Source organism: Aythya ferina (assembly GCF_964211825.1).
Source record: "Aythya ferina genome assembly, chromosome: W".
NCBI classification, from domain to species: domain Eukaryota; kingdom Metazoa; phylum Chordata; class Aves; order Anseriformes; family Anatidae; genus Aythya; species Aythya ferina.
Window position 1 is genome coordinate 462,403 of NC_140313.1, and position 18,496 is coordinate 480,898.

Below are 18,496 nucleotides of genomic sequence, written 5' to 3' on the forward strand. Positions count from 1 at the left end.
TTTACTTAGAAAGAAATTATAGATTCAGTTGCTAGAAGATAAATTATCATTAGTTCAGTAAAGATTAAGGTCAGGAAACATCCTTCTTATAGAGCAATGATTTCAGTTCTGCTGTTTTGAACATCTGCTAGAGAAATGAGTGTTCTACAATAGTAAACTGAAAGATACATCATGACAAGGCCCAATCTGACTACAGCAATTAAAGAAATCCAGACTCCATAGGGCAACAGTAAATTAAGAAGTAGACCACCTCTGGAACAGACTTCGTTAGGAATCAACTTCTAGAAGGGAGAGAAGACAGATAAGAAGGAATTGTACTGGAAACCACACCATTGCTGGTCCGGAGGAGAAAGTAGAGAGGTGGATAATACTTCAGAAACACTTCTTTGAATAATAGCTATGACATGCAAATATAAGCAGCAAATGTAGATACACTAAAAATCTTTGAGAACACATGAAAAATTAAAGAGAAAAATACTGTGGTTACTCTAAATGTCTGCCCAATAGCAACAGGAAAAAAACAACAACAAAGGAGTGACGTCAGCTTTAAAAATGAACATACTAATAACGCTCTACTTACTCAACATTTCCACAGCAAATTTGTGTAATCTTTTTTATGTGTGGATTCATATGTAATATATTCCTAATAAAAATTGTAAAAAAAAAAAAAAAAAAAAAAAAAAAGAAAATCCTGGAACATGTACTCCAGAAAAAATAAAATGTTTAAAGTATTATATTGTTTTGAAATAATTGGAGCAGTTTTATTCACACGCATAATTTGCACAATCCTAGTTTAAGTTGTTTCTCTATAGCTTACCACCTTTGCTAACCTCATACTTCTGTTGTAGTATAAAACAGGTAGAACTATGAATTAGAGGGAAGGTGTGCATAGTTATAGAGTGAAGGAGAATCTTACTCTTTTCAAAACTATCTTTACTTTTTTTTTTTTTTTTCCTGTTTGAAGAACATGCTTAAACAAAATTGCAGAAGCTGATGCTTAAATCACTTGGATGAAAAAATTCCAACACGCAATTCTATTCAGTTCTATTGTACAAGGACTATCACTAAAAGGCTTGTTTTAACTACAGCTAGGCAAACACTAAGCCTGTTAAATGTTATACGTATTTCTATATTCCAAGTAAAAACAATTTACAGGACACTTTTTTTCTCTTTTTCAGACACTTTTTTCCCTCTCTTATGGCCTTTCTCATTCTACTTTCTAATCGTGATGATATTAATTTGGTTTCCATTATGATTTGGGATAGTCATATGTCCATATTGGTAACTGAACTAGATCTGACTAGAACTCCTCTAGGAAAAGATACTATTTGCAATCAGATAATGTTGAAACAAGAAGAAAGAAATAAAACTTAGTTTTTGCTTACCAAAGATAATTGAGACTGTTCAGCGACTGTATCTGTTACGCTGCAAGATCTTAATCTTGAAGAAGGATCTCTTTGCTGAAGAAAAGAAAAAAGGATGTCTGTAAGTTAAGATGTCTTAAAACATGGGGGTTTGTTTTTCTCACATTGAATTACTATGAATAGTAGCCCAAAGTCTTAAAGTCTTCCTCTTCCCAAAGAGGGAAGGAAAGCGAAAGGGGAAGGGAAAGGGAGAAAAAGCAAAACAAGCTCATGAAGCGTTTTACCAGAACTGCCTACTTTCAGTTGTTATCCTTTGTTAGTGTTATAACAGCTGATCCAGTAAACTATGAAGGGTTTGTAAAATCCTAATGTAAGAAGAGACACCCTTTAACATAAAGATGTACAACAAACTTTTGAAAAATTACCATATAATAACGTGGACAATGATTGAAACAGCACTAGCAGTCTTTCCTTTTTCCTTTGTAAATGCCTAGTTTGATACTCTCTAGTATTATTTGATGTATTTTGCTTCACTAAAGAAACAGGATAGAAATGCTAAAGCTAAACACTAAAGAAACACTAAGGATAACAGAAGCAGGCTCTCAAATTAAGCTCATACAGAAAAAAATATTGAACCTAAATTGAGAAAATCTCTTCTTCAAGGCAGTTTGTTCCATGATGTAACTAAGATGCTTTTTTGAAGATACTTTTACCTGTGTGCTCAGTTTTTCCTAAGTCCATCAATTACTACTCATCCATATAAATGAGTCAGATTACTTTGAACTAACAAAAGATTACAGTAATAGAGATGCATTCAGAAAGAACAGCATGTCACGTACAATCAAAGAACTCAGTTGTTCCCCATTAGAATCAGGAGTGACCTGAAGTCTTCTGCTCAGTTCCTCAGACAGCTCCTGAGGACTGGTACGGGATACCGGCGATGCAGGAGGTGGTGGCAATGACAAGCTTAAGGAATCTCCGCTTGCGCTTGCCTCCTCTGAAATGGTTTCCCAAGGCTAACAAAAGAAAAGGAACTAAGTTTGTAAAGACAGACCAAGTGTCTCCTTTGCCTTCCAGATGACTACCTGATTATGACAAACACAGGTGTGATAATCAGCCTTAATATTTAATTAAATAAACCAATCCATAGAACATACATACAAACATCCTCAGTATAAAGGGAAAAGATTTTCTTGTTGTCTTCAAGGTGGTGATGAAACAACGCTTTTTGATTCAATACAGATGCAAATGAAAAGATGTATAAAAATCAGCTATCACTAAATAAAATCTATTGGAAATTTTTGTTCAAAATTTAACTAATTCTGCACTCTTACTAAAAACCTGTAAGAAACAACTCTCAATTTTAATTTAGAATAAAATGCATAATAATATTCATAAGTACCTGCAAATAAAATATTAACGGATGATGAGCAAAGTAAGAGCTTCCACAATCTTTTTATTGCTCTGAAGAGCATTCAGTGAAGCAAAACTTTCACAAAGAATTTTGCCTGTGATTCTCATAATAAAATATTCCTCAAGGTTGAATGGGATTACAGCTTTGCACAAAAAGCTCACCTAGGTGTACAAATATTTATGAAACTTCATTTAGTTAGTCTAGCTGTAAATTAAACAAACATGCTGATTATTAAGATCTCAGAATTTCAAACAGAACAAAGCACTTTGGGTAGAAAAAACAGCTTCACTTTCTTCTAAATCAAGACGCTAAAGAACACTGAAGCAAACATCTATTCTATTCAGCACATTTCACGTCTTTTTACGACTCATTTCATTGTTATTCAAAGCAGAATATTGAAAGTGTTTTTATCAACTTATATACAACAAGCAATGCTTGGCATTATAAATGATTGTCCTTGCATTTACATGGTATTTATAGTGCATACACTTCCAGTCACCCACAAATGCATATGACCTTGAAAGTATAGCTCTGTCTAGGATTTTTGCTGTGTCACTAATATTTAATTCAGGCAATTTCTGTAAAACATTATGCATGTTGTATATTAATTAGCTTACAAAGGAGAAACACTCTGGCTTGAAGTTTAGTTAAATTCTTAAAAGCAAGACCTTTATATACCTCAGGAATGTCTCCGCTCTCCATAGGTTCTGGTTCCAAATCCTCACTAATGTGTCTCCGAGAACGAAACCGTCTATGGGCTGCTTCTTGGTTTATTTGTCTGATGTTGTTATCTGAATCAGATCCCACATCACTGGATAGTGGGGAAAAGAAATAAGGAAGGGGAAAAGTACAAGAAAACAATGAATATTAAACTGAAACACCTACTTCTTCATCCATTGCTTCCAAAACCTCATTAATGCTTTTGATTATAGTATAAAATTCATTACTCTTGCATATGTCAGGCTTCATAAATAGGAAACAGTTTAATCCTTTAGTTTAAATAATATAAAACTGGAAGCACTTCACAAATACCATGTAATACTGGAAATTAACATTCTTTGCACATCAAAGTTGGCACAACAGAAAAATTAAGTCCCCACTCTAACATACTAACCCGTTATTACTCATTGTGACCCAGGATAACCAGACTCAAAATACAAATGCATGTGACCTTGAAAGTATAATAGCAGACCCTGAGGCCTCCACTTTATATACACATCTGATGATGCTTTCTAGCCATGACTAATTGGTTATCTGTCAGTTAAAAATTTGTGAAGCCATGTACTCCTTGTTTCATTTAACATAATCAGAACACAAGGGGGTCCTAAATTAAATAATTTATAAAATTAAATTTTTATAGATGCTTACGGACTGTTACCAACCAGAACAGTGGTAGTTGATGAAAAAATAAAAGCTGCATAGTAAATAGCTCAGCATTTACAAAAATATTTCAAAACCTTCAGAATGAAATTTAATTAAATTCTAAGATAAACACATCAGACAAAAAGAACAAACAGTGCCATAAATACAGACAACACATATTTGCGTAATTTAACTATGAATATGAACATTCAAGAAGGAACAAACATCACTTATTAGAAACAATAGTGTAAGAATAGTAGCTACTCTAAAATAATGCAAGATGTTTGAATAATGCATGATTTCAGTATAACTCTTAACATTTTTGATTAAAACATACTATTTAAAATGTAAACTTGCTACAGTACTATAACTCTAATTATAAGCAATGTGTAATGAAAGTTTGAACAGGAGCTGCACATTAACACAAGCGTGCATAAACAATGAAGTCTATACACTGAATAGTAAAGAGGATGTCTTCAAAATCAATCAGTTTAACTTAATCAAAACTTAATAGACTTGAAATGCTTGTGTGTTGTTTTTTGTTTGTTTGTTTGTTTGTTTTTAATACCCTTTCAACAGTCCCTGCAGAGGAACTTATTCCTTTTAAATTACTTACTGAAAAATTCCTCATCTATCTCCCAATATATGAAGGTACATATTAATTTCTCTTCCACCTTCAGATTCCCTAGATTTTCCCAGAATACTTATGTGTATATCTGATTTGCTTGGTGTGGGGAAATCTCTTTATATTCTTTAAAAAAGATGTTTCGTTTTTAACTGAAGCTCTGCAAACTTTGGTTCTCAATTTACCAGAATACCTGAAAATTTTCTCATAGTTTCAGATAGGTAGCAGTTAGCACCAGAATCAAAATTAGTTTGTAACTCAAAAGAAAAGCGTGCCTTTACAAACAGCTTTGTAAAAATTGTGCTTAAACTTTTTCCAACCTTGAATTCAAATTCAAAACAATAATGTTTGTTGGAAAAAAATCACTATCCTGACAGATAATTTTTCACTCACCCGTAAAACATTTATCTACACTGCCACTTACATTAAACTTGGTCGATGCCATTGAGTAGTTCTGTTGTTATGGTTGACATAGTAAGTCCGCCCCAGGTTGTCAACCTTTTCTTCCCATCCAGGAGGCAGTGGAGGAGGTGGTAACTCCTCCTGACGCTGAGATGCGGAGTCATTGGAATCAACCACATCCCATCCATGCTTAGGAATGAAAGAAAAAAAAAAAGATTATAAACTTTGAGTTAAAGAGAAGTTGTGTTACTGTTGCTTACATTACTGCATGGGTGCAGATTCAGATTTTTTTTTCCAAAGAGAAGTTAAAAATTACTTAAATCTCAACCATACACACATAAACTCCATGGTTACAGTGTGCACTACATTTCTATGATTAAAACAACAACAACAACAACAACAAACACTAAAATTCTACCAGTTTATTAAAACAGGAATTCCTAAACTTATTTGGGCAGGCACTCTGCCTGGTGGTGGCCAGGTGCAGATTTTCAGTCATGAAGCCAAACAGAACCAACTGCTAACTTTTGAACTCAAGCTGTGACCTTTTCTTCATGAAGCATAATCCTTCATTTTTCCTTTCTCTTTCCCAGCTGCTATTTTCTTAAAGCATATGGGAACTTCTATTCACCACATCTATTCTATCCTTTTGTCAAATTCAGCTGCAGCTTGCCAAATGGTCTAAAAGTTATTGACAGCAGCAAAAAAGCTATGCAAAAGCAGGACAACATACAGATGTGCAGATCATTCAACCATACCTCTTCTGGGAAAATAAACAAACCTAAAATCAATATTATTTCTAAACATATTCAATAACTTCACTTACACCACCACCACGCTATATTTTACTCCTGTTTCATAAGCATAACCCAAAAGACTTTAAAATGTAAATCTACTTGAATTCAAACTGAAATCTAATTGCCTTTGTGGATTCTTTCTAGGTAAAATATCCTCACTTATGTAAGATTCAACAGGCATAAAATGCTACCTTACTGTAATTCAATTATAGTTAAGAATATTCCTTCCCCGTTAATCCTCAAAAATTGAAGTATAAAATTAAGGAATGGTTGTAAGTGTGTTGATAAAACAAAGCCTAAAAGAATTTCTCTACTATTAACTTACTTGAAATGCTGTTTTCACAGGACACTACTAGAGCCTTGTGGCATTACCTTATGTATATAAGTCAGGAGGATCTTGACTTAAGATTCTTGTTATTTGAAGTATCAAAGAAAATTCAGATTATATTAGAATTTGGCAATTTCTAGGATATACGGATTATATACGGAATATAATTCAGATATACGGATTACTGATTATTTTATATAAATACTATATATTTATGTGACACATAAAACTTTTTGGATTCGTATATGAATTCATATACAAAATTATAATACAATACGTACAAAGTATAGACAAAATACAAAAGTACTTATACACGAACACACTCACTTTTTCATATGAGATGACAGAGAAAAAAAATGGTTTTGAACCTGTAAACTGCCTTCATAGTAATAAGAGACTCAACACCCTGCCATAAGATCCAGACAAAGCATGGTTTTGGCTGGATATGCTGATAGGCTGGATAGCCTGATAGGCTGCTTTAACATGTGCAGGTTGACGACTGCTAAGAAACAACTCTGCTGCCTCTGTACCGGGACCAAGGCAGACCCTCTGAAAAGCAACCGCCAGAGTAGAAAAATATAGCTTGGGATGAGAGCCCTCATTCTCAAGTTACAGGCAACTGTTGTGCATTATTAGTAAAGCAAACTTGGGCTAATATCCACTTGGTCAACTCTAAATGCAGTAATTCTTAAGATGCATGATGGCTGATAAGAGTGCTGAGAAATCTTTAAACCTGCTGTGCCTCCATGAGCTCTATTCTCTGTAAAGCCAGTGCTGCCAAGAAGTGAAGAAAAGCGTTTTGACGGCTACGTTGAAATGGCTTCTCAGGAAGAGGTACTTATATATTTAATACAGACCATCATGTTTATGTCAAATATAAATTACCTGGATAGACTTCTGAATTCTTCTGCCCTCTTTGCATGACTTATAAGGTCTTGAGAATGTTCATAAAAATGAAAAAAACACCACCATAACTGAGTAAGACAAACTTTAGAATTCATTGTGCCACTTGAAATACTTTGATGTACTTGAAATAGTAGAGAAAACATCACCTTACAGCTAAAAAAAAAAACACACCTGTGTGCATGTGTGATTGGGAGTAAGTAGCTACCAACATTGTTACCAGCATTTTATATTTCAAAAATACAACTTTTTCTATAATTATATTTTTAGATCTCTAATAATTTGAATACCTCAACATGTGTAAAAAAGACAAAAAGAGGTTATCAACTAGTGAACTCTTGATTAAGTGTCTTACCTCAGATTCATCCCTTTGATCATTTTCTTCATCTTGACCACCATTTTTAGGCATATAAGCCATCTTCAGTCTCAAGAAACCCTTTACACGAGATTTGTGGCTACAAAATAAAGAAAAGCATTTAATTCAATAGCCCTCAAATAGTTGCAAATAATAAATCTCGAGGTAAGAAATGTTTTAAAACACAAAGGTCTTCCCCCTCACCTTCTTGGTCTGAGAAGGAAATCCTTAAACGTATATGGCCTTTCCATGGTTGGGTCTTCAGTCTACAAGTATTTAAGAAAATAGCACATTACAGGGCTTTCCAACAAGCACAGAGATCTATAAAGAACATTCACATCACAGACCAACTAAAACTGCTAGGGAGGATTTGTTCAAGTGACAAAGTTGCAGCAGGCAGACCTGCTCCAGTATAATTACAGTGGGTGGATGTTTAATATATAGCTGCGGAAGAGGTCCACTAGATGTCACTGCAAATACCAGTAACGGGCTGAACCAAGCCTTGTTTTTAAGTGCACAGAAACGTTTGTAAATGCACAGAAACGTTCATATCTCAGTGAAAGCTGGGAAAGACCCAGTAAACAACCCCTCTCCAACTTGATGCAGTCACCCAACAGCATCGTCAGAGAAGGCTGCATCCACTTGAAGCAGTATTTTGACTGCTTCAAAATACTTGACTGCGTCAAAATACCAGTATTTTGACTGCTTCAAAATACTTTGGAAAGCTATTAAATAAAATATTCTTCAGTTGGCTTTCATTTTTTTTATTTCAAAACTGTTGAAACTTTCAAAACTTTCAGTTAAGACTATATGAATTATGAAATTCTGTATGAAGCAGATTTGTAATACTATCAGGCCGACAGATCACATTTTCTGATTTCCACTTAATTATGTTTCACAAAGCCTTAAATCTTAAAAAAAACTTTCTATTACATAAGAATTTCAGCTTCTTTATCAAGGTAAGTTACATCCATCAAGTCTGTGAGATCAGGCACTTTATAGGTACAAAACTAGAGATTTAAAAATGAGAAGGTAAATAAAAGAACCAGAGGCCCATATACAAGTATAATCTTTGGACTGCTTGGGGCACATTAACCTGTTGTACCATTGGGGCTGACAGATTGGAAGCATGAGCTGTGTTACACTGAAAAAGTAAGCACGTTACCACACATGCTCCAACAGAGACCTGAGATCTAGTTCCTTGGATTACCATGAAACTTTCTCAAAATGAGCACCAAGGTAGCAGGAATGTTGCTCCTTTCTGCCACCTACTAAAAAAAAATGGTGGTACATCTAGAAATCCCTTTCCAGCCCCATCCTTAAAAACAACAATACTTTTTGTGCCCCATTCCTCTACTAAGCCTTTATAAACACAGAATAACCTGCCTCCCGGATTACTAATCAGTAAAAGCTTTATTATCTGTGGTATTTCAAAGTCAGTAAGTAATAACTTCAAAATGAAGCCTAACTCATGATCTCAGATTTTATATCAAATAACATACAGTCTTTCACGGAATGAACTCTTATCCTGCAAGGCATTTCCTGCATTAAGTTTCCACTCAATCTGTGCAAGACAGACTTCCCATTTTCTCGGTGAGATAGTAGATTATAATCAAATCAAGGACTTTAAAAAATGCACGATTGAGAAGTATTGCTTTTTAGTACTCTCATCTGTATGCAATGTGCATTAAAAACGAAGCTGTTTATTTTAACCAAATATTGCAGATAGCAATTAGATAGTGCCAGAGAAAGCCAGGATTTTGCCAAACAAATCAGCAACACAGTTAGAATGAGAAAGAAAATATTTTAAATAATTGCTCCATGATCTCTCATGGAGCATACTGGAAGGATAAATGAGGAAAACATTGATTAGAACGTAAAGAATTATAGCATGTTTCCCTGAACATCAAATGAGTACACACACCTTGATGAGTCTTCAAAAGACGCTTAGATGTAGAGCTTAGGGATATGGTTTAGTGGAGGGCTGTTAGCGTTAGGTTGGAGGTTGGACTCGATGACCTTGAGGTCTCTTCCAACCTAGAAAATTCTGTGATTCTGTGATGAGCATGATGTAAGTAACTGACGCAGAGCGTGAGAACAGCCCATGGGAGACACTGCTATGTCAGAGCCAGAAACAGAACGAATGACAGCTCTGAGATGTGTATTACAAGTTTTCCAGGAGAAATTTTGGAGAAAAAAAAAGTTGCTTCTGGAGCTAAATAAATTATCCGCAAATATGGAGAGTGAGGAAGGATTTTGTACAGGACTCACATTCACTTCGTAGTGAGCCTCAATGGAAGGAAGCGGGGAGTTCTGGACTACATTTTCTCATTTTAGATAATGGAATTTATTCTTCAATGGCAGCAAAGAAGCTCAACCAGACAATTTGCATTTTCTATTTAAAGACAGCAGAAGACTTAAAAATAATTTGAAAGAGTAAGTTTAGCGTTCCACTGTTTAAACAAGAGCTAGAACGTGAGATGCACGCTGAAGTGCGAGGCAAGTCCCTGGGGAGAGGACAGTAGGGCTGTCATCTGCCTATAGAATGCCGACGGAAAGCAGAAAGCTGCCAATTCCTCCAAAGAGCTCACAGCCTGTGACATGCCTCTAGCTCTACCTCAACTCTTGCTGATGATTTTTAATTATTAAAATAACATTTACTAAAAAGGAACTGTAAAATGCTACCTGACTGCAAAATAGACATGCACTAATACGTCCCTCATCATTTTCTACTTTGGAGCAGCGTGTCTGCAGTACACATGCAGCTTCACACCGGGCACTCTCTCTACAGTTGTGTATCTGCTACTTTGAGAGAGAGAATGTCTGCGCACATGCATGTGTGTAAATGGAAGCATACACACAAATATGGACACAATAATACTAAAAAATGCTGCTAGTATGCTAGGGAATGGAATAATGCTTTTTTCATCAGAATACATTTTTGATCCTTCCATCATATTCTTCAACTATCGCAGTTTATAAGCCAACAACAACAGTGTTATGACTCAAGATCAACCATAACAGACATATCCAAATAAGCATCATTGTGAAAGTCACTGCAAAGCCATTTTCCTCACGTAATAACATCCATCAATAGCAAGGGGTCAAATTCAGGCAAAAATAACAATGTTCATGCTCCATGAGTACTCAATGCTCATGACACTTTAATTTGATGTAAATGTTTTTCAATAACTTCCAACATTCCTGTGTTAACCCATTCAACTATAAAAATAAAAACAAATTCAAGTTCACATATCTGGTGATGACAAAGAGAGCACACAGAGACAAAAGCACTGCTTACCGGGAGGTGACTAAGTGGCACATCCACCTGACCCAGGAAGTCGTCTCTAGTCTGTCAAATAGAAGAAGAAGAAGAAGAAAATAAAAAAAAAAAAAAAAAAAAAAAAAGAAGTCTTTTTACTCCTAAAATTTTTACATCAGAAAAGCAAAAATTTATAAACAGTAATCCAAGGACAAGGAAGCAAGAATAAAGATGGTTTGGTACCATTATTTTTGCAATTACTGGTTTCTACCCCTTTATTGTTGCGCATTATCAGTGGTTACAATTAAGCTATTTCAGCAGAGCATTTATGTGACACTCCAAAATGCCTTCTTAGTCCACAGCATCTACGTTAAGCACTGATGAAATTCAAATGTTTCCTGTGCCAACTCATGTATAATTCAAAGCACAAAATAATAATAATCCACTCTTTGCATGAATTATAGTCTCCATCCACATTTGAAAAAGCAGAGTGAAATTACAGTTCACCACGTAGTTGAAACGTTCATGTCAAAGCTTGGTGACTTTTTGACTTGTAAGGTAAGGAAAACAGGAAAACGTTATATCCACATGGAACCGGTATGGGAGGGGGAGCCTGGCATCCAATCGGTGAAGAGAGAACTGCATGAATTGTAAACATTTTTCCCCAAATAAAAAATTATCATTTTATCAAAGAGAAAACAAAGTATTAGAAAGTATTAAAAAAAAAAAAAAAGTAGAAACTGCTGTTCCAGTGACTAAGCACACTGACTTTGCAAGGAACAGTTAGGAACATCTCCTAGAGGCAGCCCTTAGGGAACTCCCACCTCTCCCACTCGCCGAGCTGACCACTCGTGCAGCACTTCAGGCCTGGCTCGTGGATGTGGCTACGCCAGCGTTCAGGCCACACCGTGCCACCACGATACTCATGCACAGTTATGCCTGTATGCAGACCACGACCGCTACTTTTCCATATTTAATTCAATAGAAGTCAAAAACCGCCCAAAACGTGACAATGTTCTTTGCTGCAGGCTCGACCAGCGCCGTGTCTCAGAGTGAGCAGCCTGAAGGCACTGCTGGGAGGCAGCGGTGGGAGCCGGCCTCCAGGGAAGGCAAGGAAGGCCTCCCGCCTGCCTGCCGGCCCGCCACGGCACAGGTTGGCTTTGGAGCGAGCACCGCCAGCAACCACCTGGAAACTTCCAGGTCTCAAGGTTCACGTTAGCTATCTCATCTTTCAATGCTCAGCGGTGCTTAAGATGCTCAAACTGGACCATACGCAGTGGCCAAGTCACCCACTCACACCCACCGCTTCGGACAGCGCAGAAATTCCCACAAGGTTTCTCAGCGCCCTTCCAGCAACACCCTTACAAGGGCTGACAGAGGGAAAGGAACCTGACATAGCAGCAGAGATGCACAGACTAAGGATAAACTTTGAGAGGGAGAACGTCCTCCGTTATCATTCACTTCACGCTTCAGTAAAACCTAGAAAGAAATAGCTCTCAATGATTTTCTCACAAAACAGCAATGTCTGTTCTTGAAATGTCTGTCCAATCAATACATTCAAGAGCAGTAGATATATTTTCAGTGGAAAATATTTGCATGCTGTCTGGACTGGGATTTCTTTAAAAACTTTGTATCCTTAAAGCACTGCTCAGGCATTGTCTTTATCATTTAGAGACACCTCAAAGCTAATTCAGCATTTTTTCACAAATCACTAGTTTTTACAATTAACAGTTTCACTGAAAGAGCAGACAAAGCTGCAAATTCAACTAAACCTCAAGGGCCATTTCTCTTTAAAAACTTTCAGGTAAGTTCCATCTGACTTTAACACATCCCATACACAAACCAGAAATGCAGAGCACCTCCCCGCTTGAATCGCATACACATGGATCTAATGATCTTCCCTGCTGGTAAGTAACAGAGGGCAACAGGAATAAAACCAAGGAGAACACAGGTGGCACAGTTCGGCACCGCACGGAGAGATTCCCTCCTGCCCCTCGGTGCTGCACCTCCTCAAAGTGCCACGTGTCCCAGGAGCTCGCTGGCAGCGCCAAGTCCCCGGAACGTGCTGGAGCGCTGTCCCACGTGGCGCTGAACGAAGCACACGCTCCTAGCAGACAGGTCTAATGAGACGGGAGAACCAGGGGCAAGGGCCCCGCCATGGGGAGGCCAAGCCCTACAACAAGGGCGCTGCATGTAAGGTAACAATAAGTTCATAAAACAGTAGCAACGAAGCAGAAAACATCAATTCTTGCAGCTTATTAACAACTTGGGCAACGAAGAGAATACTTTTTTATAGACTGAAAAAGTGTACTTAATTGAATACAAATACATAACGTTTCCAGTGCTATGCACTCATGCACAAATGAAAAATAATTCCCTTTCAAATTAATTAATTTTACAGCCAGAATTAAACCCTGTATTTGCAACCCATGCCTAGCACCATTTTTTGTCCTATTTTAAAATGATTTAAATTTGACTGTGATGCTTCTATGATGCTTCCAAAGGAATAAAATTTTGGCAAGAGATGAGATGGAAAGTAATTAAATAGCATATACGTATTTGCTTTATGAGCCAGTCACCATGCTGGATTTATGCTTGGTATTCATTAATTTTCTAAGATACTGGTTTTCATAACAAAGCATATTGCATTAATCAAAAATCAACTGTCTGTCAGGGAAAACAATTTCTGCCAGATACTGTTAACGATACCAGATATCAGCCCTAGTGAATCCCAAATAACCTGCTGCTTATTTATAACCACACTATGCACAGAATTCCAGGAAGTGCATGCTGCTCCTTTGAAGCCAAGTTTACATATTTCTCATAGCAAAGCATTACATTTAGTATTAAAATTCATATTTTATATGATAACATAACAAAAATGCTGTTTCTGCCACAAAGAGCACCAAGTGCTACTGTCCCAAAGCATGGACACCTGCTGCTGTGCTACAAGCTCACGTAGCAACGCAAAAAGAGCGCCTGCACCAAGGAGCCTGTCTTTTCTGAATTTAAGTTAAAACAGCTAATGTATTTTTAATTATGGAGTTTTGATTATTACCCTTCTTATCAGCTACCAGAAATAACTGGTAACAGGTATTGCTCTTAGGGAATTAACATGTTTCTCCCTTACTACTGCCAAATAGCAAGTACATTCAACATCCCACTTCAATACAATTACCCCAATATCAACTAATCAGAAAAAAACTATGCATACTTATTCGTAGAGCTCTTTATGCAGCTTTTCATTCAAGAAAAATGCAGCTCGTGCACATGGAAAATGCTCTTCACAGTCCAAATACGAAGCAGATAAGTATTTAACGCTAGTAAAAAGATAACTGCATGGAAATTCTCTTTGAAACACCACCTGAGCTACCATAAAGATGCTTTTATCATAGGGTCAGAGAATGCATCAAGTGGAAGATGCCTGGCCTTGAGGACAATTTCTTCAGCCAGGTGACAGATGCTCCAACCAGGGGAGGCTCTCTACAGGACCTGCTGCTCACTAACACAGATGATCTCATCAGGGAGGGCAGGGCAGAACATTAATTGCCTGATCTAGTTCGCTGTGTGACTCTATAAATAATTTCACTGGAATGACTGAGGAGAATGGATGGCACAGCAAGGAGGTAGGAACTCGAGCGAGAGGGCCAGGACAGGCGTGTGTTGGGAAAGCTCACCAAGAGGTTCCCACTGAATGCTCTTGTGAAACTGTGCCGTTCATTGCCTCTGCCTGGGAACTGGCAACACCTGCAAACCACTGCAGAGATCTCATCATCTGTACGTGAAATTTCAATAATGGACAGAAATGGGGAAAAGATGAATAAAAAATAAAATTGAAAGATACAGCAGAATTCATGTTGCTTCATGTTGATGCTCATCCGTGATGTGGAGGTGAGTCCTGATCAGCTGTGGTTATCACCAATCCCTCAGAAGTTCAGAGATGTTCTGGTTCTCTAGCCAAATCCCACACTGGATAGAAGCACTCCACCCACCTACAGTTCCCTTGGCATTTTCAGTTAATCACGGTGCTCCCAGCTTCCCCCCCTTAAAAATTGTTGTGTACTATTTCTGGGCGCTGTTTCAGCAGATGCTGCATTCCAGTCCTGATATTGCTTGATTTCAGAGCTGGGTGACACAACCCCTGTAGTAACTTCGATGGCACAAACAGAGTGAGGAGGTGCAGAGCCCGTGTTATCTTTGAATTCTATTCTAAATAGACGAAAGGTATGTTAATTCCAGTCTTTTCAAATCCCTGATGGACTAGCAGGGTGACACCTAACATGACAAGAACAGCCGTGTGAAGGGCGCTCATGTGAACATAATTCAGTGATGAGGGACCACAACACGGGCAGGAATAGGACACCTGTGCAGGCACTGATGCGATGGACACGCTTCCAGGGCCAGGCCATGAGAAAGGCTGGGTGGCACTGAGCTGATCTGAGACCAAACTCTCCCTTCGAAGTGCACAGGCTGGACCAGTGCATGCAGGGACAAGAAGGCAGCACGGTGTATTTGCACTTCTGCACAGTACTCATCCGCCTTAAGGGGGTGGCAGAGAAAGAACGTGAATGCAAGACCTGCAAGCTGCAAACAGAGGGCTACGTGAAAAGCTAAGAGAGGAGTTGCATTGTTCAATCAGTTCTCACGTGTTTGGTGAAACAATGGGTCAGATCTTTATCTTCTGTTGTTATTTTCTCATCTTTCTTTCATGCCTAAGAGCAGGAGCTCCTGTTGGGGGACTCGGAAATGCAGTGCACCGCCGTGATGTGCCCTGGTGTGTAACCAAAGAGGGCTGAGGGGCTATAATCATTAGGGGACAATTTTAACACTGGCAGCCTTAGTCACGAAGAACGATCAGTATGTCAACATACGTCATCCCCTCACCGTGCAGGACTACATGAGGCTTTGGGGAGATACAGTCGAGCTTTAAGCTGATGTTTTCTACAAGTCAGCAGCTAATGAGGTGGTATAAGCCTGGAGAAACTGGCAAAATAAACTAAACCAAGGACAAAAAGAGGGAGGTCGTGAAGAGGTGATTATCACAACTGAGCAAATTCAGCTGCCAAATTATTATAAAACAGTATAAAATTAAGCAAGAATTAAGCAAATTTTGCTTATGCATTACTTGGGCCCTGCACTTGAGAAATGATATATCACTGCCAAGTGTCACTGAAGCCCTTCCCAGAGTTTTAAAGACTCACACCTCTACAGCACTACGTCTTCACAGCATAAATGCAATAGAGTTGCACATACCAAAAGTGAAAAAACAACTCAGGAGCAGAAAATACCTAGTCGCTTTAGATAAAAATCACATATTTTACCCGGACAGAGAGCTCTTTTCACCTCAATTAGCAAACTAAATATATTACATAGTGTTGTGTTGTAACAATGAAGCAAAATCCTGCTTTTGTCACTTCATGAACAAAAACAGTACTGGTTTTCTATTTTTTTTGTAGAAAAGTGTTACATTTTTGCAGAAGGAGACATAGGTAAGTCAGGCTTGACTTGCCTTTGGTAGCTTCTCCTGGCTTTTCCCAGTTTCCAGCTTCATTTGGCTTGGAACACTTTCCAGGCAGACTCATTCCTGTGCTTTCCCAGGACTGAGGCCCTGTAGTTTCCAGGTCCTGTTTCTATCCATTTGATGGAACTTGTGGTCTCCATCGCTGACCTTCACATGCTCAAACATCTCTTGTACATGAAGTGCGACTCCAGCTTCTCTTCTTCCCTTCCATTTTTCGGAGGGAGTCTGTAGCCATCCACTGTTTTCCCACTGCACCACTGTGACTCCCACAACATCATACCTCTGCCTGGGCACGGAGCTCCCTTTTCCTCCCCCAGATGATGTGGGCTGGCATAGACACACTTGAGGTGGCAAGGCTCAGGGTTCTTGCCTTTGGAGAGGGCTGGGGAGCAGGAGCAGTCCTGCTGGCAGAGCCTCAGCTCAGCTGTAAGCACGGTATGCACGTGCGGTGCAGAATCCTAAACTGTGGTTTCGATTAAGGAGGAAAACTCACGTACCAGTCAAATGAGATGATTTGTCTAACTATTTTCAATCTCTCCTTGCTACCACAATAATGATAAATAAAAAAAAAGCCTAAAAGAAAACCAGTCACTGACTCTACATTTTGTAGGAAATGTAAGACTTTACTTGAAAAAATTGTTCCTGTACCAAGCATTTATTAAAAATACATTACAAAACTAAGTCCATACTTTTTACATACAGAGGTAGCTCATGCTTTATTTCTAGAGTTTAAAACACGACAAAGAACTAAAATTAAGAGAAGGGATATTTAATGCTGAAATAATTAGATTAGAATTATAATCTGTTACTGAAATTATTAGAACTTCTGATTTAGAAGGTGATGTTTTCAATTGTATTCAAATGCTGACAAAATAGGCATTCAGAAACCTGAAACTTAGTGTTCCTAAAAGCACAAGCACCACAGAGCAGTAGGCACATCACTTCTAATGAACTGCTTTCACACGTGAAAAGGCATTTAGTTGCATCTGTTAGATTCTTTAAATACGCAATACTATCCTATTTTTCACCTAACATCTGAAAGGTGCAGTTTTTGTTTTTAATCTAGCTCTTTTTTGCACTATATCTTTTGTAGCATAAACCATTCAGCATTTTTAAAAATTTGAAGACATTTCAGTAATGCTTTGTACATAGCAAAGTGGCTCAGGAAACAATATTTTACATTGCAGACTTAAGTTTTGTTGTTAAACGTGAATGCACTGTTTGTTTATTTTTAAATAGCTCTATTGAAAAAGGGTCTACATGAAATTTTGATTTGGAATCAGAATTTACTACCTAACAATAATATAAAGTTAGTTCAGTGTTTGTGTTCAAGGCATACAATACGGCAATGCATTAAATGAACCACAGAAAAAAACAGAAGGCCTTCTAGTGGCTATGCTTTTTCCTATTCCAAACCTGTCTTAAAGGGAAGGTACTACAGAAAGACCAAAACTTCATTCATTTCCTAAACAATTATCTTGACACTCATTTGTGCAGTAATGAAAGAATAGTCACTGTTCCTCTAACAGCACTCACACGAATTTAATACTAGAACAGCCATTTCGGTTAGTTATATTTTAGTTTCCATAATATTTTCTTTCTCACTGCAAACTCCTGTCTGTTGTGGTGACACGTTGATCTGAATCTTGCCTTTAAATCGCAGGTTGGGTTTTTAAGGAGTTACTGGGAAACAGTAAATTAAAAAACACAGGGCGAGCCAGTAGGTTTCTATGTATTATTCTGTATGCACTAATGATACCCCCTGGAATACTGCTGCACATCAGAATGAATTTATTCTCATTCAGCCCGATCTATCACATTACGACTTCATTACTGTAACCCCTCTGGTATCGTTTCCACCCATTAGGAATAGTTAATGAGAAGATACCGTACAATCGGTTCCCAGGATATTACACACAGTTGGGCACGCCTGCTCAAGGCTAAGTCTTATCTCTGGCAAGATGATAATGCGTAACACCCAGACAGAGGCCCTTCACAGATTAAGCTAGAAATAAAAGACAGAGTCGCAGTTTCAGAGCTGAGGCAGCAGCGCTCCCTAACAGCCACAGCTGAGCGAGAAAAGTCTGTTTCCTAGGGAGCATGGACAACCATGACAACTAGATCCTTAATGAAATGGATTAAGTAAGCTGAAGTACATAAGCA

General features: G+C 37.9%; 1 protein-coding gene across 10 annotated transcripts in view; it reads right to left on the minus strand.

Moving 5' to 3' along the window:
* LOC311426466 (E3 ubiquitin-protein ligase NEDD4-like) overlaps positions 1 to 18,496 on the minus strand; it is a 144,919-nt gene that overhangs the window by 34,012 nt on the left and 92,411 nt on the right. For all 10 annotated transcript variants that reach the window (XM_084502840.1, XM_084502842.1, XM_084502838.1 and 7 more), the window contains 7 exons: positions 10,852 to 10,902; positions 7,755 to 7,816; positions 7,551 to 7,650; positions 5,190 to 5,356; positions 3,457 to 3,589; positions 2,204 to 2,380; positions 1,386 to 1,460 (listed from right to left, as the gene is read on the minus strand). In XM_084502840.1, coding sequence (XP_084358966.1) covers positions 1,386 to 1,460; positions 2,204 to 2,380; positions 3,457 to 3,589; positions 5,190 to 5,356; positions 7,551 to 7,650; positions 7,755 to 7,816; positions 10,852 to 10,902 — 765 coding nt within the window. The remainder of the gene's footprint in view (positions 1 to 1,385; positions 1,461 to 2,203; positions 2,381 to 3,456; positions 3,590 to 5,189; positions 5,357 to 7,550; positions 7,651 to 7,754; positions 7,817 to 10,851; positions 10,903 to 18,496) is intronic.